At 47.6% G+C, this 21,199-nt stretch overlaps 1 protein-coding gene across 2 annotated transcripts in view; it reads left to right on the top strand.

Moving 5' to 3' along the window:
- The first annotated feature begins 14,733 nt into the window (after nucleotides 1-14,733).
- znf839 (zinc finger protein 839) overlaps nucleotides 14,734-21,199 on the top strand; it is a 29,539-nt gene continuing 23,073 nt past the window's right edge. For both annotated transcript variants that reach the window (XM_061743764.1, XM_061743763.1), the window contains exons 1-3: nucleotides 14,734-15,651; nucleotides 18,364-19,410; nucleotides 20,195-20,344. In XM_061743764.1, the coding sequence (XP_061599748.1) occupies nucleotides 14,968-15,651; nucleotides 18,364-19,410; nucleotides 20,195-20,344 (1,881 nt within the window). In that variant the 5' untranslated portion in view covers nucleotides 14,734-14,967. The remainder of the gene's footprint in view (nucleotides 15,652-18,363; nucleotides 19,411-20,194; nucleotides 20,345-21,199) is intronic.

Here is a 21,199-nt window from a genome sequence, read left to right as displayed (position 1 = left end):
TACGCGCCGACTAGTGGTGTGAAGGCTGTATTGCTACTGTAGCCTGGCGTGAGCCTGTGAGTCCGAGCTCAGGGCAAATGAAAAGTTACGCACAAATCGTTTTACACACGGATCGTTTATACAGATTTGCCGCGGCAGAAGTGTGTCAAAATCCACGTGTACAAAGACAGCCAATCGAGAGCTCCCGGCTGATTTTTGCGCACACATAAATATGAATACAGACACACAAATCTTTTTACACACACACAAATGTGAATACGGACACACACAAATCTTTTTACACACACACAAATGTGAATACGGACACACAAATCTTTTTACGCACACACAAATCTGAATACAGACACACAAATCTTTTTACGCACACACAAATCTGAATACAGACACACAAATCTTTTTACGCACACACAGATTGAGATACGCACACACAAATAATATTGGAACAATAATACCCCCATAGGGAGGGGCTGGCGGCGCCGCAGCTGAGAGGCTGGGAGGCAGAAGCTGCGGGCCGCCAAGCGACGGCTCCCGAGACGGCGGGACCCCCGGAGTGGCCCACCCCAGCACCACGCCTGAGGTTCGCCACGGCAGCGCTGGCTAGGCTGCAGCCGACCGGCCGGGAGGCAGTGGCTGCAGGTCGCCAGGCGACGGCTCCCGAGGCGGAGGCGGAGTCGGGGGCAGAGTCCGAGGGGGCTGCGCAGGTGGAGGCGGACCAGCAGCCGGACGCCGAGGGCGGCGTTACGGAGGAGGCGGTCCTGGACACACCAGCTCCAGAGCAGGGCTGCGCCGTGGAGGAGGCGTCCTGGAGGCGGACCAGCGGCCGGCGTGGGTCCGCGTCACGGAGGAGGGGGTGGTCCTGGACGCACCGTCAGGCCCAAGTCCACCATCGGCCCGGCCCCGAGAGCGGCTTCCTCGGCGGTCGGCCCGTCGCCGAGGACGACCCCCCGACCATTCCTGCTGGTCGGCCCGGCGCCGAGGACGACCCCCCGACCGTTCCTGCTGGTCGGCCCGGCGCACAGGGCGGCCTCCTGACCATTCCCGCTGGTCGGCCGGACGTCTCCCGACGGGTTCGGGCCAGGAAGGCCCGGGGGCGCAGACGGCGGTTCTGGGCTTCCTCTCCCGCTCCGAGGGGGCGGGGGGTAGTAGGCTCGGCCGGACGGACCCCGGCGCGAGTTTGGCGTTGAGGGTGTGTGGCAGGGTGGAGAGGCTGACGGGCCACACCTGTGTCCCGTCAGCCTGAGTGGCTGCAGCTCCTCCACCCTGCCACAGTGTGTTAGTAAGACTATAACAAAAAATGCATCACATTTTTGGGTGTGCCAGCTGTCTCTTTGGGTGGCACCGGCACATCCTGGCACACCCGATGCTACGCCACTGGATGAGACTAAAAAGGTTGCTGTTCTTTTTGGTATTCCTGTGGACAGAAGACTTTATTGTACACTAAGGAATCATGTGACCAAAGTGAACAGAGTAAAAAAGAGAAACTATTATCAAAAGAGAATCTCTGACAGTGGTATGGACAGTAAGAAAATATGGAATGTAGCCTACTTAATGAAATTGTGGGAAAAAAATCTACTTGTGCTTCTTTTGTTGAACTAAATGGAGCTTATTTGACTGAACCAATTCAGATCAATTCAGATTGCTTGCAAATTATTTCAATTATTATTTTGTTAATAAGGTTTCTAAACTTCGAGAGAAAATGGATTGTACTGTTGATCCTAACACAGATGAGTTGTTAAAAAAATGCATAATGAAGAATTTGTGTAATTTTGAATTTCATCAGGTCAGTGTTGTGCAGGTGGAATGACACAAATGTCAGATAGCTGGTTAACATCAATTGATGACTCAATGCTTGTGGGAACAGTACTGTTTGACAGTTCAGCCTTTGATGTGATCGACCATGACATTTTAAATTCGAAATATGTTAGTTATGGTTTTAATTTCTCAGCAATTCAGTGGTTTAAGAGCTATCTGTCTGACAGGTCACAAATAGTTTATTTCATTGGTGCTTTATCTGATAGTAAGTCCCTGGACTGTGGAGTCCCCCAGGATAGCTGTTTGGGACCTCTTTTATTTTCAATTTTATTTTATTTTTGTACATCGTCATGGTCTGATCACATCAACAAAGTTGTTGCCAAAATGGGCAGAGCTGTTGCCGTAACTCGTAAATGTGCACCATTTCTCAACACACAGTTGTTTCGTCAAGTTGTTAGTTCATTGGTTTTGTGTTATTTAGAATACTGTTCAGTTGTTTGGTCTTTTGCATCGAACAGTCTTCTAAAAACACTACGAGTGGCTCAAAACAAGGCTGCAACACTTGTTCTTGGTTGTTCTCCAAGAACAAGTGTTGCAACGTCTCTCCTGGCTGAGGGTTGAGGATAGGATATCTACTAATGTACTTACATATTTCCATAGAATTATTAACACTCAGACTCCTAAATGTCTCTATAATAATATAACTTATTGTTCAAATATTCATTCATATAACACTCGAGGGGCGAATAGTGGTGGATTATGTTCCCCTTACCTAAGTCCGACTCTATGAAGAGGATAGTACTTTATAGATCAGTTGCATGTTGGAAAACCTTTCCAGGTGAGATTCCTGACATCAAAATCACCTTAACATCATATAGCGTCTGATTGAGTGAGGTCAATACATCAAATTATATAGGATTTGTATGATGTTTGTCTTTATTTCTTATTTGTAATTTTATTTATTTATTTTCTTTAAATGTACTTTATGAATTAAGATTGTATGTTTGATTTTGTATTTTATTGGCCCGAACCCAGGAAGTTTAGCTTTCGTTTTGGCGTCAGCTAATGGGGATCCTTTTAAATAAACAAATAAACAAACATGTTGGTCTTTCTGCAGTCTGGACTGGGGGAAATTTACCAGTATTTCTGCAATCTGGACTGGGGTACTCTTGCCAGTCTTTCTGCAGTTTGGAGTGTGGGAAAAATGTTAGTCTCTCTGCAGTCTGAGCTGGAGGACACTTGTTTGTCTTTCTGCAGTTTTGACTGGAGGACACTTACCAGACTTTCTGTTATCTGTACTGGGGGACACTTGTCAGTATTCTTGGATATTGACAGCTAATTGTCTAAATAAACATAAACGCTTTATGTCGGTTTCACCTGGGGCAAACGTGCCTCCAATTTCATTGCCTGCGTCTTACAACTGGTGCTCTGGTGCACTCTACTGACGTCATCACAATACACAGTGTTTAATAGATGCTCACAATACTACATCTCCTTTCTTTTAAAAATGAAGGTGCATGTAAAGTAGCTATAACTGCCAACAATATCATAACAACATTACTTCAAACATTTAAACATTGAGCAGCGACTTCAAGTCAGTTATTCTGAACAATGTGTATATGCAGGATATATAGATAACAGAAACAAAACATGCCAGTAATAAATCCAGTTTTTTTGTTGTTATTGTTTTTTTTAATACTTTTACAGGTCAAGTCTGTCTCTTGGTTTCACTATGCGACCTGACTTAGTGGTGGTAAAGAGCAGTTATTGCACACACACAGTTATTGGCTCAGCATCATCAGGCTCAGGGTCACAAGTTGGTGCTTCTGGATCTGTGTTCTCAGTTTTTTTGAGGTGACATTTGTTGCGTCTGAACACATGGCCTTCGCCTGTGCGGATGTTGTATGACCTCTGTGTACCTGCCGAATCCATAACTGTCGCAGGTTTCCATTTTCCACTCGGCAGCTGGAAACGGATTGTGGCTCCTGCTGGCAGATCAGGCCGTGGCTTTGCGATCCTGTCGTAGTACAGTTTCTGTCGTTTCTGGCAGGTTTCTCTCCTGCTGTTTATTTGTTTGTGCTGCGGCAGACGATCTCTGGATCAAGTTGTTTCTCTGTGATCGGGAGGATTGAACGCAGATGCCTGCTCATCAACAGTTGCGCTGGTGATTTCAATCCATCAACCGGGGTGTTTCTATATTCCAGTAGACTCAGGTAGGGATCTGTCTGTTGTGCGTGCGCTTTTTCCGTGAGGGCTTTGGCTGTTTGGACAGTCCTTTCATCTAACCCATTGCTCTGTGGGTACAGCGGGTGTTGGGCCACCGTCCTGTGATTATGAACTTTTATGAACTTATGTGATCATTTGAAATTCTGCAGAGCTTGAGGTGGTGGGGGACAGTGGGGAGCTTCCTGGAGGTGGTGGGGGACAGTGGGGAGCTTGAGGTGGTGGGGACGGAGGGGAGCTTCCTGGAGGTGGTGGGGGACAGTGGGGAGCTTCCTGGAGGTGGTGGGGGACAGTGGGGAGCTTCCTGGAGGTGGTGGGGGACGGCACCGGACTGAGCAAGGCGAGCGCACATCAAGATGCCACCACAAGGGAGGAGATCCGCCAGGTCCACCAAGCATATACATATATATATATATACATATATACATTTTTTCTTCTCATGTAGTACTGTAAAAGGGTAGACAAAATAAGCTTTGGCTTCAGTCTACACCTTTTGGTCCTTGTTTGATATACATGCAAAAAAAACAACTTTGTATTGACTACTGACTTCTATAACATGACCAAATAAACATATCAAATCAAATCAATCAAATTGATGGCAGCACACATTATGTTCCCTCCACGTTGGCCAGGGACGTTGGCCAGGGATGATATTCCTCTGTCGGCGCCTTCTTTTTACAAGGTTGAACCCCGCTTCATCAATGAATATGAATTCAATGGCAAATTGCTGATTGCATATTGCACAACAGCCTTTGGAGTTTAGAAATGTGATTGACTGTGTGTTCTGTGTGAACAGCAAGAGAGGGAATTCAGGAAGAGTGTGCAGGGTATTGGAAATTGCGTGTAGTGTTGTGAGAAATGTGTGGTATGGAATGGGAATTTGAGTCTAGAGCAGTAAATGTGCTTGGAGTTCAGCAGGATTGGTTTAGCCACCTGAAACATGAGTTTCAGGTTGTGCACATTGTGTCTGATGTTCCAATAAATGTGCTTAAACAATTGTGAAAAACTGTAATGGGAGCACCACGGATATAGTACGATGCAAAGTCAATGGGATCCGTGGTCGTGATATATACACGGATTATTACATTATTATTATGCATATATTATTATTTTTTTATAATGGCTAAGTTATAAGTTTTTGATGCGCAAGGTACTGTTTGTTAGTGTCAGTTTGTAAAAGCATGTTTTTAACACTGTTTTAGCAGTGTTTTATTGAGGTTTTAATGGGAGCACCGCGGATATAGTACTATGCAAAGTCAATGGGATCCGTGGTCGTGATATATACATGGATTATGACATTATTATTATATATATATATTATTCTTTGTTATAGTGGCTAAAGTATGCGTTTTTGTCGCGCAAGGTACTGTTTGTTAGTTAGTTTGTAAAAGCATGTTTTTAACGCTGTTTGACCAGTGTTTTATTGAGGTTTTAATGGGAGCACCACGGATATAGTACTATGCAAAGTCAATGGGATCCGTGGTCGTGATATATACACGGATTATTACATTATTATTATGCATATATTATTATTTTTTATAATGGCTAAGTTATAAGTTTTTGATGCGCAAGGTACTGTTTGTTACTGTCAGTTTGTAAAAGCATGTTTTTAACACTGTTTTAGCAGTGTTTTATTGAGGTTTTAATGGGAGCACCGCGGATATAGTACTATGCAAAGTCAATGGGATCCGTGGTCGTGATATATACATGGATTATGACATTATTATTATATATATATTATTCTTTGTTATAGTGGCTAAAGTATGCGTTTTTGTCGCGCAAGGTACTGTTTGTTACTGTTAGTTTGTAAAAGCATGTTTTTAACGCTGTTTGACCAGTGTTTTATTGAGGTTTTAATGGGAGCACCACGGATATAGTACTATGCAAAGTCAATGGGATCCGTGGCCGTGATATATACACAGATTATTACATTATTATTATGCATATATTATTATTTTTTATAATGGCTAAGTTATACGTTTTTGATGCGCAAGGTACTGTTTGTTCCTGTCAGTTTGTAAAAGCATGTTTTTAACGCTGTTTTAGCAGTGTTTTAATGAGGTTTTAATGGGAGCACCGCAGATATAGTACTATGCAAAATCAATGGGATTATGACACGGATTATGACATTATTATTATTATTTACATATTATTCTTTGTTATAGTGGCTGAATTTTGAGTTTTTGTCGCACAAGGTACTGTTTTTCACTGTCAGTTTGTAAAAGCATGTTTTTAACGCTGTTTTAAAATTAAAGTTAAACTTAAACTTAAACTTTATTTATTTATACAGCACTTTTCATGCAACTGGAGTGCAACACAAAGTGCTTTACAAAGATACATAAAAAAAAAACCATCTCCCTTGACCCCCCCCCCACAAACACACACAATTCAATTCAATTCAATTTTATTTATATAGCGTCTAATACAACAGAGTTGTCTCTAGACGCTTTCCAGAGACCCATACCCAGAACATGACCCCCGAGCAGTTATTACATAAACAATGGCAGGTAAAAACTCCCCTAGTGGGAGAAAAACCTTAAGCCAAACAGTGGCAAGGAAAAACTCCCCTTTAGGAGGGAAGAAACCTTGAGCAGGACCAGGCTCATAAGGGGGGACCCTCCTGCCGAGGGCCAGACTGGTGGGTCAGGGACGGCAACAGCACAGCAGGCAGGTGGAAGCAGCAACGGGATGACCAGGGGTGGGGACCGCAGGCCAGCACGCAGCTCCCGAAGCTCCGGCCCAATCAGCAAGTCCCAGGTTGGGGTGCAGGGTCAGGAAAAGACTTGTGCTCCGTAATGCAAGCTACAAGCCACCCACGACCACCTGCAGGACAAAAGAGAGAAAAGGGAGGAGAAGGGGGGGCCAGCAACGGGATGACCAGGGGTGGGGACCGCAAGCCAGCACGCAGCTCCCGAAGCTCCGGCCCAATCAGCAAGTCCCAGGTTGGGGTGCAGGGTCAGGGAAAGACTTGTGCTCCGGCCAGCACAAGAAACTACAGGAGCGACTCTGACACACTAAAGTTTACACTACCTAGAGATTTGCCAACACCAGCTAGAGGTTTACTAAACACTAACTATAGGCTTTACTAAACAGAAATGTTTTAAGTTTAGTTTTAAAGGTGGAGGTGGTGTCAGCCTCCTTAACCCAGATTGGAAGTTGGTTCCATAGTAGTGGTGCCTGATAGCAGAACGCCCGCCCTCCAAATCTACATTTAGATACTCTAGGAACTACGAGTAAACCTGCACTCTGAGAACGGAGAGCTCTGACAGGAACATAAGGCACTATCAGGTCTTGCAAATAATGCGGAGCTAAGCCGTTTTGGGCTTTATATGCAAGTAATAACATTTTAAATTGGATTCTGAATTTTACGGGTAACCAATGGAGCGACGCTAACACTGGAGAGACGTGGTCTCTCCTGCTAATTCCTGTCAGTACTCGTGCTGCTGCATTTTGGATCAGCTGGAGCCTATTCAGCAAATTACTTGGACATCCTGCTAACAACACATTACAGTAATCTAGTCTAGAAGATACAAACGCATGAACAAGTTTTTCTGCATCACTCTGCGAGAGGATTTTCCTAATCTTTGCAATATTACGGAGATGGAAAAAGGCTATTTTACAAACCTGATTGACATATGGTTTAATGGTTATGGTTTTACGCACGTTTTGTTTCAACATGCGGATATCTGAATTATACCAGGGAGTTAAGCTCCTGTGGCTAGAAACCCTCCTTTTCAAAGGAGCAACTTCATCTAAAGCTGAATGCAACAAATCAGCAGTGTTACTAGCAAGGAAATCAACATCTGCAGAGGTAGAACCCAGGTCACTGGCCTCGACTACATCACTATTTCGCACTGTCGTAAGATAAGCAATAGCCTCCCTAAATTTAACAATAACTTCATCAGACAAACATCTGCTAAAATAATACCTCCTATTTTGCACTTCAACATCAACAAAATTAAATTCAAACGTTATTAAGTAATGGTCGGATAAAAGGGAGTTTACAGGTGACACCAACAGACCATCAGTTTCAACACCGTAGGTGAGAACGAGATCGAGAGTATGATTAAAACAGTGCGTCGGTTTATCCACTTTTTGTGAGATACCCATTGATTCTAGAAGAGAATCGAAGGCTAATTTAAGATTATCGCTTTCAACATCCATATGAATGTTAAAATCACCCACTATGATGAATTTATCTGTGCTGATCAATAATCCAGAAAGGAAATCTGAAAATTCAGACAAAAACTCTAGATACGCACCAGCAGGGGGCCGGTACACTACCACTAACACAACTGGCTTCTCTGATTTCCAGCTCGGAAATTTCAGACCAAGCATGAGGCTTTCAAATGTATTATAGTTGCACTTAGGTTAAATTTTTGTTTGGAGACCGGAGTTATAAATTGCTGCGACTCCTCCGCCTCGGCCCGTGCTTCTAGGAATGTGATGATTAAAGTAGCCGGGCGGAGTTGATTCATTCAAACTAACATACTCTTCCTCCTGTAACCATGTTTCTGTTAAGCAGAAAATATCACTCCTGCTCTCTGTAATTATATCATTTACTAACAGAGACTTAGAGCTTAATGATCGTATATTTAGTAGTCCGCATCTAATTTTTCGGTCTGTAATTGGTACCAAATGTACATTGGTTTTAATTTTTACAAGGTTATCTTGGTTAACGCCTCTATAACGCTGCACCTGGTGAACCTTTGGAGGGCGGGGAACTGCAACCACTTCTATTTTGCTAGGCACCTGGCCAGAGTCGCCAATATCATGTAATCCTACAGTTTTAGAGTCGCTAATTACATAGTGCAATCCTACAGTTTTGTTGGCAGGCGTTGGTCCTCGAGAAGCAGCAGAGAAGTGTGTTAAACTACAGCTCTGCATCCTGGCCTGGACCCTGCATTGTCAGGGGGAGTGTCTAATAAACACACACACACACACACACACACACACACACACACACACTCCCCGTACCCTCATTCATAAGACATACACACACATACACACAGCATACTATACAGATGCAGACCCACCCGGCACCCCCCCACCCTTGTGATAAAAATGGAGTATGGCTGAGCACTGATAGACCAGGTGAGGAAACACCGTCCTATGGGAGCCATCCACACCGAGAGCTGTCCAAGCCCTACAGGGGACGCCGCCGCAGAGACCCCCGGACCCAGACAGAGAGGGGCCCACACCACCGCTATAAAGCCCTGGAGCAGGACCCCCAACTATCCAGGACAGGACAGCAGGACCCCCAACTATCCAGGCCCTGGAGCAGGACCCCCAACTATCCAGGCCCTGGAGCAGGACCCCCAACTATCCAGGCCAGGACAGCAGGATCCCCAACTATCCAGGCCAGGACAGCAGGACCCCCAACTATCCAGGCCCTGGAGCAAGACCCCCAACTATCCAGGCCCTGGAGCAGGACAGCACGACCCCCAACTATCCAGGCCAGGACAGCACGACCCCCAACTATCCAGGCCAGGACAGCAGGACCCCCAACTATCCAGACCAGGACAGCAGGACCCCCAACTATCCAGGCCAGGACAGCAGGACCCCCAACTATCCAGGCCCTGAAGCAGGACGCCCAACTATTCAGGCCAGGACAGCAGGACCCCCAACTATCCAGGCCAGAACAGTAGGACCCCCAACTATCCAGGCCAGGACAGCCCCCCGTAGGCGGACCAAGCTCCCGGCGTGGAGGGCCCCCATGAGGAGAACACTGGCGCTGAGAACTAAGAAACAATAAACAAGATATGAACAGAACTAAAAGGAGTGTAAAACATACTAAAAACAGCATAAATTAATGTTAATATAAAAGATAACTTATGGGCACTAACAGTGCCCATAAGTACACTGACAGTAGAAGCAACATTAAAAAATAAATGAGTAAATAAGTAATAAAGTAAATAAGTAATTAATAAAAGCTTTAAAAGGGACTTAAGAGGAACTTAAGAGGAATAAAATGACATATAGGAAAACATTAATAAGTAGTGCTAAACAAGTAAAAGGAGATTCAGTTAAAAGCTAATTTAAAAAGGTGAGTCTTGAGCCGACCTTTAAAAGCATCGACAGTCTCCATGGCCCTGAATTCCTCCGGCAGGCTGTTCCACAGGCGTGGGCCATAAAAATGAAATGAAGCTTCGCCAAAGGTTTTGGTTCTAACTTTGGGAACAGATAAAAGACCGGTACCGGAGGATCTCAGGGTCCGCGAGGGCCGATATGGTAAAAGCAGGTCTGAAATATAAGAAGGGCCAAGGCCGTTAAGATACTTAAAAACAAGTAAAAGAACCTTAAAATCGGTTTTAGCAGTGTTTTATTGAAGTTTTCCTAGCTCAAAGCGTTAGTGAACTATGCAAAAAAAGACACCAAATAGGCTTTGCAGGGCCGAAACGCAACACACGCGGTGACCTTTGACACTTCCGAAGGTCACACTGATCTGAAACTCGGCACAGTGGATGGGAGTCACCTCCTGATACAGAGTCTAGAATTTCAGCCTCCTAGCTCAAAGCGTTAGTGAACTATGCAAAAAAAGACACGAAATAGGCTTTGCAGGGCCGAAACGCAACACACGCGGTGATCTTTGACACTTCCGAAGGTCACACTGATCTGAAACTTGGCACAGTGGATGAAGGTCACCTCCAGATACAGAGTCTACAATTTCAGCCTCCTAGCTCAAAGCGTTAGTGAACTGTGCAAAAAAAGACACAAAATAGGCCCCATACCATTAGTCAGGAGGCTCTTAGACCTAGGGATGGGAATCGAGAACCGGTTCTTGTTGAGAACCGGTTCCCAGTGTTTCAATTCCTTGGAATCGTTTGCCTTTTTCGCAAACGATTCCCTTATCGATTCCAGTGGGCGCGAATGACGTCACCAAGCACGTTGCGCAGCATGCGCATTTGCGCCCAGCAGGAAAACACGGGGACAAAGCGGCATAAACGCTGGGAAGTTTGGTTACATTTTACCAAAAAGGATGACAACAGGGCGACAATTCTTGCAATGTGGACATTTCAACAGAGGGGGGAAACTGTTAGGACTCAGCCGGCTGATCCGCTGGGAGCGCGGAGTCAGCCTGCATGTGGTAAGGCTGATTTATGGGACCCCCTGGCACCATCGAGGAGCCTAAAGGCTGAATTATGGTTCTGCGTCAAAACGACGCCGTGCCTACGGCGTGTGGTTTTTGTACACGCAGAGGACACGCCGTCACATGCGCCGTCACTGACGTGCACCTCCCGAAAATTGTAACTACGCGTCGAGGAGACGCCGACCACACGCAGACCGAGAGGGCTGTGATTGGTTCGTTTGAAAGCGAAGCATTTCCGGTTTCCGGTTTGAATCAGTAGTGAACTTCCAGGGCTTTTTTCTTCGTTTATATGTGAGTTTTTTTGTTTTTGTTTTTTGCACAATAGTTGTCCTTATTTCTTTGATTTACTGTGACCGGAAAAAGTCGGATAAACCATTCAGAAAAAGATCGCTAACTAGTGGCCGCGGGGGGTACTGCACCGCGACCAAATGGAGAGACGGAGAACTCTGAACGATTCGTGACGGCGAAAACCATAACACAATGAGGAAAATACTGTGGCGAACAAGTCGTGCCCAGAGCGTGTCTCGAACCACAGTCTCCCAGACCACAGTCAACTGCACTAACAAGTCGGCCAAATGCTGATGTGTTGCCCAGGCGGGCAAGGCCTTATCTATCTGTGGTCGTTACACTATGTTCCAAAACGTATTGTTTTTAATGGACAAGATCCGGCATTTTACGTTGAATTCTATTGTTCAGGTTTTAAAATTCTAGCTAAATACATAATAAAGGGAGGTGAGGTGTGAGCTTCATAACAAAACTTCTGTGCCTACTGAGCATTAATAACATGGGGTTAGCCATAGAAAAGGGCGATAATGAGGTGTGATTTCCATAGCAAGCATTAATAACATGGGGTTAGCCATAGAAAGGGGCAATAACAGCCTCCGGCTGCGCCTACTAGTAGGTAGAGTAGGGCCCTACTGGCCCATATCAATGGGATGATTGTTATCGTTTTGTCCTTCATTCAATGGTATGACAGCACTCAAATCGGGTGACGGATCCCATTGACTTCGCATAGTACTATATCTGTGGTGGTCCGATTAAAACCTCAATAAAACACTGCTAAAACAGTGTTAAAAACATGCTTTTACAAACTGACAGTAACAAACAGTACTTTGCGCGTAAAAAACCCCATAATTTAGCCACTATAATAAAGAATAATATATAAATAATAATAATGTCATAATCCGTGTATATATCACGACCACGCCTCCCATTGACTTCGCATAGTACTATCCGTGGTGCTCCCATTAAAACCTCATTAAAACACTGCTAAAACAGCATTAAAAACGTGCTTTTACAAACAGACAGTAAAAAACAGTACCTTGCGCGACAAAAACGCATACTTTAGCCACTATAACAAAGAATAATATATAAATAATAATAATGTCATAATCCATGTATATATCACGACCACGCCTCCCATTGACTTTGCATAGTACTGTATCCGTGGTGCTCCCATTAAAACCTCAGTAAAACACTGCTAAAACAGCGTTAAAAACATGCTTTTTAAAAACTAACAGTAACAAACAGTACCTTGCGCGACAAAAACGCATACTTTAGCCACTATAACAAAGAATAATATATAAATAATAATAATGTCATAATCCGTGTATATATCACGACCACGGCTCCCATTGACTTCGCATAGTACTATATCCGTGGTGCTCCCATTAAAACCTCATTAAAACACTGCTAAAACAGCGTTAAAAACATGCTTTTACAAACTAACAGTAACAAACAGTACCTTGCGCGACAAAAACGCATACTTTAGCCACTATAAAAAAAGAATAATATATAAATAATAATAATGTCATAATCCGTGTATATATCACGACCACGCCTCACATTGACTTCGCATAGTACTATATCCGTGTTGCTCCCATTAAAACCTCATTAAAACACTGCTATACAGCGTTAAAAACATGCTTTTACAAACTAACAGTAACAAACAGTACCTTGCGCGACAAAAACGCATAATTTAGCCACTATAACAAAGAATAATATATAAATAATAATAATGTCATAATCCGTGTATATATCATGACCACGGATCCCCTTGACTTTGCATGGTACAATATCCGTGGTGCCCACACGGAATTATACCACTTTCCGTGTTGGTACCACGGAAAATAGTGGTGAGAGGTCGTGGGCCACGGATTTTTTGTGAGATCAGGTTGTATTTCAGCCAGCGTAATTCTCAACGGAGCTGCAGGTTCTCTCCCAGGGCGACGGAGCAGCTTGACCCGGCGTACACGTCTGTTCTCGGGCTGTGAGCTGCTGCTGCTCCCCGGGGGCGGCGGCTATTCTCATCTCCGAAAACATCGGGTCAAATTTCTTAACAGGCGTTATTTGGATAAACTGAGCCCCGGTTGCGGATCTTAAGGTTACCTTTATGCCTGAAAAATATTAAAACTTAATAAAGTGCCATATTAACAGCGCTACAGCTGAAATTAAAACAGCTTTTGGCTCTCTGCTTCCTGATCAGGGTAGGGATGATAACGAGGGGGAGTAGGAGAATGGGACAGGCACCTGGGCCAAGTGCCCTAGATTTCAAGTGCCCTAAAATCTCCCACTTCTTTTTTAGGGGTTAGGGAAGAAAAGAAGGGCGAGTGGAGAAAAGAAGGGCGAGTGAAGTTGAATTGGGATTGGGCCTTAGTGTGTGGCTTTGATCTTATAATGGACTCCACCCTCTCCATCAAATCCCACACCAGTAACATCACCAGGACATCAGTCTCTCTGGAATATCGCCCATCTTCATACGTCACAGGTTCTGGAGGAATGGGAAAACTTAACAGAGAATGCTCTGATTTGATTAACCCCTTCAGCAGACAAGCACTGAGGTAGTTGTGTTCGATTTAAATGCTCTGGGTGAACTTAAGGGGCTGCAGGGCTGCACGCTGTAACCCTCATTGCAGGAAGATGATGGGTTCTTGTAGGAATCTCACAAAAAGAACACATCAAGATCATGTAGAGGTTGTATCTGAGACACTACAAAACTCTTTATTATCAAACACTTATATTTAGGACCAGCTTGTTGACATGGAAGGAACCCCCTTCTTTCATTCAACAAGTGCATAGATTCCACTTCAGTAAAACCCAGGTGGGCTGGGCCCATCTGAACCAAAAGTGGTCAATTCAGACTGGGTTCTGGCTGGACCCGATGGTTTCAGTGTTATTTCTGGATTTGATTATTTACTTCTGACGTATTCCAGATAAACTCAGCTGCCTGCTCTATCATCATCTCCTGGAACCGTCACATTTACTAACCAGCTCCAGGAGGAGGGAACTTTGAGACGGCTGTTTGGAAAACCTGGAGTCATATCTCTGCGTGGAGCTTGATGGACGAAAGAATGATGGATGAAAGACGGATGGTTGATGGATGTCTGGAAAGATGAAGGATGATAGATTAGATTAGATTAGATTAGATTAGATTAGATTCAACTTTATTGTGATTATGTCAAAAGTACAGGTCAACGAATATGTTTTTACCAATCTTTATCTTATTTGTGTTTTTAGTTAGGATTATTGCGTGCAATAAAGACTGAGCAGCACTGTAAATGTGGAACTCGTGGATCCGGTCCGGGGGTGGTTCCAGTCCTGTCGTGGATCCGGTCCGGGGGTGGATCCAGATCCGCAGCTGATCCGGTCCGGAGTTTGCGAGCTCCCGCTCCTGCTGAGGCTAAGCTAGGCTAGTTCAAAATTCCTCCCGCTAACAGCAGCGATGAGGCGGTTCTGAGGTTCGGTGAGAGTGTTTGTCGACCCAGAGAACCGGTTCAGGTGCCGTTGAGTCGGGCAGAGGTCTAATGTGTGAAGCAGAAGCGGCTGCTCGCTGATTTGGACCTACGATCAGGAGAACCGACCCGGGCCTGCAGTCCGAACCTGCGGTTCACCTCACAGCCAAAATGGCGGACGGCGAGGATGACGGAGCCCGCAGAACAATAACATCCCCGCCGGACGGAACCGGGGAGTCTTTGGTGGACGGAACCGAGCCCTCCACCGTGCTTGAAACCGAACCCGCCGCACAGAGCTCCCAGCCCGGGAAGCAGGGCCCCGCAGCCGCCGCTCAGAGCACCGGGGGCGGCCGGACCCCCCCGGGGGACTCCGGGGCCGGACCGGCCCTGCCGGGGGACTCCGGGCCGGCCCCGGGGGACCTGGACCTGGGGGCAGACCTGGGGGAGCTGGCCAACACCACCATTATCTACGTGCAGCCGGACGGCAGCCTGCTGGGGGGGGCCGGACTCACGGCCGAGGAGCAGCAGGCGGTTCTGGACCAGATCACCCAGCACCAGATCATCCAGGTGTCCGACACCGAGGCCGCCCAGCTGCTCCAGCACAGCCAGCTGCTCAAGACCAGCCCCGTCCAGAACGCGGCTCTAGATCCGACCCAGTTGCAGCAGGTCATCAACCAGGTCACCAAAGCCCAGAATCAGGCCCAGGTCCCCCTGCAGAACCTGAGGCAGCAGGTCCAGATCCCCCAGCAGAACCTGAGGCAGCAGGTCCAGAAGCCCAGCTCCCAGAACAACGCGTCCCAGCAGCTGAAGAGTGTGGCCCAGCAGGTGGCCCTGCAGACCAGCAGCTCCATCCAGGTGGGGGGTCAGTCTGGTCCTGGGGGGTCGGGGTTAGTCTGGTCCTGGGGGGTCAGTCTGGTCCTGGGGGGTCAGTTTGGTCCTGGGGGGTCGTGGTTAGTCTGGTCCTGGGGGGTTAGTTTGGTCCTGGGGGGTTAGTTTGGTCCTGGGGGGTTAGTCTGGTCCTGGGGGGTTAGTCTGGTCCTGGGGGGTCAGTCTGGTCCTGGGGGGGTTAGTTTGGCCCTGGGGGGTTAGTTTGGTCCTGGGGGGTTAGTCTGGTCCTGGGGGGTCGGGGTTAGTTTGGTCCTGGGGAGTTAGTTTGGTCCTGGGGGGTCAGTCTGGTCCTGGGGGGTCAGTCTGGTCCTGGGGGGTCAGTCTGGTCCTGGGGGGTCGGGGTTAGTCTGGTCCTGGGGGGTCGTGGTTAGTCTGGTCCTGGGGGGTTAGTCTGGTCCTGGGGGGTCAGTCTGGTCCTGGGGGGTTAGTTTGGTCCTGCAGGGTCGGGGTTAGTCTGGTCCTGGGGGGTCAGTCTGGTCCTGGGGGCTTAGTCTGGTCCTGGGGGGTCAGTCTGAGTCTGGTCCTGGGGGGTCGGGGTTAGTTTGGTCCTGGGGGGTTAGTTTGGTCCGAGGGGGTCAGTCTGGTCCTGGGGGGTCAGTCTGGTCCTGGGGGGTCGGGGTCAGTTTGGTCCTGGGGGGTTAGTTTGGTCCTGGGGGGTCAGTCTGGTCCTGGGGGGTCGTGGGTACATGGGTCTTTTATGCGTTTCTTGGGGGATCATCTGGACTAGAACAGTCTGACCTGGTAGTTGATCTTGGGCTACATCAGCATTATAGTTTTCTCAGAAGGTTGTTTTCACGGTGACGGCTAAGCCTGACAGCAAAGTTGTAGTTCTTGTGTTCAGACACAAGGTTTTATGTTGGCCGTTGGGGCGAGCAGCCTTCTCCAGAGCATTTCACTGATGGCGTGTGATGTGTCATCTTTGAGCTGTTCAGCTGTTGGACCTCATGCCCGCATCATAAAACAAGATGACATCTGAATGTAATCTCATCTCTCACTGACGAAGGTTCTTCGGAATTGGGTTTCAGGAGTCCCAAACAAACGTGTTCTTTTTTGGCGCTTTTATACAAGTACTTACTCAGCCCGACTCGACTCACCACGCCTCGTCTCGCCTCCACTACCCTTGCCCTCGTTTCTTTTTAGACACCGAGATGAGAAGTGGGAGGTTGGAGCGAAGCTGCTTCAATGTCTGACGGCCCCGCCCCCTGACCAATCGGTGGCGTGTAGTGTGATGACGTCAGATGCAGCCCGACTCAGCATGCTTAGAACCTCGGCAGAATAGATACAGAAAAAATACCTACTCGGCACGCCTCCACCCTTAGTGTAAAAGCACAAAACGGGGGCGTGGCGAGTCGAGTCGCTCTGAGTAGGTACTAGTGGAAAAGCGCCATTTGTCCCTCAAGGGTTAGTTGAAGAGATGGATGGATGGCTTTATTCATCCCCAAGGGGAAATGTAGTTGTCTCTCAGCGCTCCCTGCATCAGTCCGAGACGGGGTCCGCACCACTGGACAGAGGAGAGCCTGTCCTCCAACATGTGACGTGTACATAAGATGCAGAATTCGCTTGAACACTATTGGTGCTCACATAGGCGTGTGCTGCCGTTGACCGCTAGTGACAGGACTGGGAACTCTGCTGCTGGTGTGACCGCTGGCGGGGGGTTGTGTTGAACAACACGGCAGTCCAACGCAACGAGCCCTCAAACCTTGCGGAGAACAATATACTGTCTTGGGGAGGTGCCAAAAACTAGGTGGGGTTTTCTCTGCTAACAGCTGTCTCTGATGGCACCGATGTGGTTTTCTCATCCACAAGTGTGGCCATGTTTCATACGGTTGTAATTTGGCCTCTGTTCTGCGGGGCAGCACGGTGGCTTAGTGGTTAGCACTGTTGCCTCACAGCAAGAAGGTCCCCGGTTCGACTCCCAGGCCTAGCAGGGTCTTTCTGTGTCGAGTTTGCATGTTCTCCCCGTGCTTCCGCGGGTTCCCTCCGGCTTCCTCCCACAGTCCAAAAACATGCATAGTAGGTTAATTGATGATTCTAAATTTCCTGTAGGTGTGAGTGTGTCTGGTTGTTTGTCTATATGTGGCCCTGCAATGGACTGGAGACCTGTACAGGGTGTAACCCCTGCCTGGAAATGAGCTGGGATAGACTCCAGCAGACCCCCGTGACCCTGCAAAGAATAAAGCGTATAGATAATGGATGGATTGGTCTCCGTTCTGCCCGGAGGTGCTGCACATGTATGGTTAAGGGGTGTTAAGCCCAGAGGTATATATGTATTATGATGTTCTGGACCTCCGCTTGAGTAAGTTTTAGTTGAATACCCCTGGTTTAGTTGAAGAGATGGATGACTTTATTCATCCCCAAGGGGAAATGTAGTTGTTTCTCAGCGGTCCTCAGCTTCTCCAGCGTTGGCGCTGCCTCCATCAGTCCGAGGTGGAGCCCTCTGGTATCACATGTATGGTTAAGGGGTGTTAAGCCCAAACCTAACTGCAAAGGACTGCAGTTTTCAGGTGTGTGTAACTGACCATACAGCTAGTTGTGTATGAGAACATATGTGAGGTGAAACTGCAGGTTTCCCTCAGATGGCAAAAGATGGAAAAGAATGAATGATCCCATCGACAGCTAAAATGAATGATGAATTACATCTTTGTACATCTTTTCATGTCTGCATTTCTGTTCCTGCAGTCAGAACCCGTCAGGATCCAGATCCAGATTCCACCCAAACAGGATGGGAAGTCGGGTATGAACCCCCAACAGAAGAATGTCGTCAGTCATCCACAGGTGAAGCTGCCGGCCAATGGTAGTGTGAGCAGTGCTCAGATCATCCACCTGCAGCCTGTGGTTGGTCAGCAGGGCCAGCAGCTGTTCCTGCAGCAGAGTCCAGGTGACCCCCCCGTTCAGCTGCTGTTACAGAGCCCCACTCCCATCGTGGGATCCCTGCTCCCACTGGTCCACAAGCTGACGGGTCAGGTGACCTCAGCAGGATCCTCCTCCAGTGCTGGGCAGAAATCTGCAACATCCCCTATCAGAGTCTCGATGACCCCCAGCATTAAAACTCTGCCCTCAACGATGATTAAGCCCCCACCCACTACTACAGCCAAAACCTTCACCATTCCTCTCATCAGGGTCCCCCGTAACGGCACAGTAAGTTCTGCTGGTAAAAGTCCTGATAAACCCCCTGCTGCCATTACGCCGGTCCAGATTCAGGCCACCACACCTGCCGCTGACACCCGTGTCACAGAGGCCCCGCCTTCCTCTGCCAAGGACAAAGAAAAGGAGAAGGAGAGGAAGGTAAAGAAGAGAGAAAAAAAGGTGGTGAAGGTCCAGACCCGGTCGGGCCGTGTCTCCAGACCTCCCAAGTACAAAGCCAAGGACTACAAGTTCATCAAAACGGAAGACTTGGCAGAAAGCCACCAGTCTGACTCGGATGATTACTCTGATGTGAGCGTGGAGGATGAGGATGCCAAGGACAGCTCCGCCTCTGGTGCCAGACCTTCCCTTTCCTATAGCCACAAGTCCCGCTGCCATCGTTGCCAGACCTGCGATAAGGCCTACATTGGGCCCGGAGGCCTGAACCGGCACTACAAACTGAACCCCACCCACGGAGAACCGGATCCATCCAGCACGCCATGCCCCCTCAAGGAAGACAACCAACCAGAGGACACTGTAACACTAGCTGCAGCAGAGGATGAAGGAGGGGACATCAAGCCAGCTGCCATGTCAATGCCCAGAGTGAGTCCTCTCTGCATCCGTTGTTCCAGTCATCAATTCATAACCGGCTTGGGGAGGACAGCATGGGGGGAGGTAGGCTTGGGCCAAGTCACGCTTTCAAAACAAAAAAGGATTTCAGGTGTGTGTAATTTATTTCGTGGGAGGTGGAAGGAGGTAGGCTTGGGGGGAGGTAGGCTTGGGGGGAGGTAGGCTTGGGAGGAGGTAGGCTTAGGGGGAAGTAGGCCTGGGGGAGGTAGGCTTGGGGGAGGTAGGCTTGGGGGAGGTATGCTTGGGAGGAGGTAGGCCTGGGGGAGGACGGCATGGGGGAAGACAGCCTGGGGGAGGTAGGCTTGGGGGGAGGTAGGCTTGGGGGAGGTAGGCTTGGGGGGAGGTAGGCTTGGGGGAGGTAGTTCTGGGGGAGGACGGCATGGGGGGAGGTAGGCTTGGGGGAAGTAGGCTTGTGGAGGTACGCCTGGGGGAGGTAGGCTTGGGGAGGTAGGCCTGGGGGAGGTAGGCTTGGGGGAGGTAGGCTTGGGCCAAGTCACGCTTTCAAAACCTATAAAACAAACTCTTTCAGGTGTGTGTAATTTATGCCTTATTAAAGACTAGTGCACCAAACATGATTCCTCCCACCTGGTGGCACTTTTCCTTCATCCAGGTAAACAAAGTCTGAGAATGAATTTGATTTTTAAACATCTCAACAGACTCGGCGTAGAGGGGGCAGGCCATCAGAACTGAACCGATGGTTAACCTGAACCGATCTTGTTAGTTTGTTTTATTGAACTAGTTTCCCATCCGTCTCCAGGCAGACGGAGGTCCAGCAGCAGCAGTTGGACTTAGAGGCCTTCATCTCCGGGGTCCGGGCCGTCCTAGAGGACGAGGGAGAGGACGAGGTCGAGGGAGAGGCAGAGGGCGGGGCCGTGGGCGAGGCCGATCATTAGGACCACTTCCTAAGGTAAGCTTACTGTTAACTTTATTCAGAATACACTTTGTATTGTGCACTTTGGAAAGGGAGGAGGAGGAGGAGGAGGATTTCTGTGGAAACACTGGAGGAGATGGAGGAAGAGGAGGAGGTTTCTATGGAAACAGGTGGAGGAGGAAGAGGTTTCCATGGAAACACTGAAGGAGGAGGTAGTTTCCGTGGAAACACTGGAGGTGGAGGAGGAGGTTTCTGTGGAGGGCTGAACGATTTTTGAAAATAATCCAATTGCGATTTTTTTTCCTCAATATTGCGATTGCGATTTAATATGCGATTATTTTTTCAAGGTCCTGTTCTCATCTATTCAAATACACAAGCAATAAATCCGTCTTGTTTTATAATAAACAATGTCAGATGTATTCAAAGCACAGATTACAACAATAAAGAAAACTAATCTGTGGCTTTACCTCTTTAACACGTCTGTACCTACGAGTGTTATGGGTCGTTTCTCTGAACCCAGTCTCACAACAGCAAACCGGGTTAAACTTTAGCCAAAACGAGTCATAGTTTAATAGAAAAAAACTGAAAAACTCCCACAGGGAACAAAAAAACCTTCCTCACAGGGAACTCAGAACTTCTTCACAAATAACTCAAAAATCACAGGGAGAAAAAAAACCACCAGCAAACTAACAAACAAACCAACAAAGCTCAGAATTAACAAAACGAACCAGCAATGAACAACTGGCAGCCCCGCTGTTTAACCTCTCCTGATGAGCTGACGAGCTGCAGGTTTGGCTCAAGGCTGATTTATGGTTCCGCGTTACACCAACACAGTCCTACGGCGTAGGGTACACAGCGACGCGCACCCTACGGCGTAGCTCTGCGACGATT

Source organism: Cololabis saira, chromosome 16 (genome assembly GCF_033807715.1).
Source record: "Cololabis saira isolate AMF1-May2022 chromosome 16, fColSai1.1, whole genome shotgun sequence".
Classification (NCBI taxonomy): domain Eukaryota; kingdom Metazoa; phylum Chordata; class Actinopteri; order Beloniformes; family Belonidae; genus Cololabis; species Cololabis saira.
The sequence above is the reverse complement of the archived record's forward strand: the minus strand, read 5'-3'. Positions and strand labels throughout refer to the sequence as shown.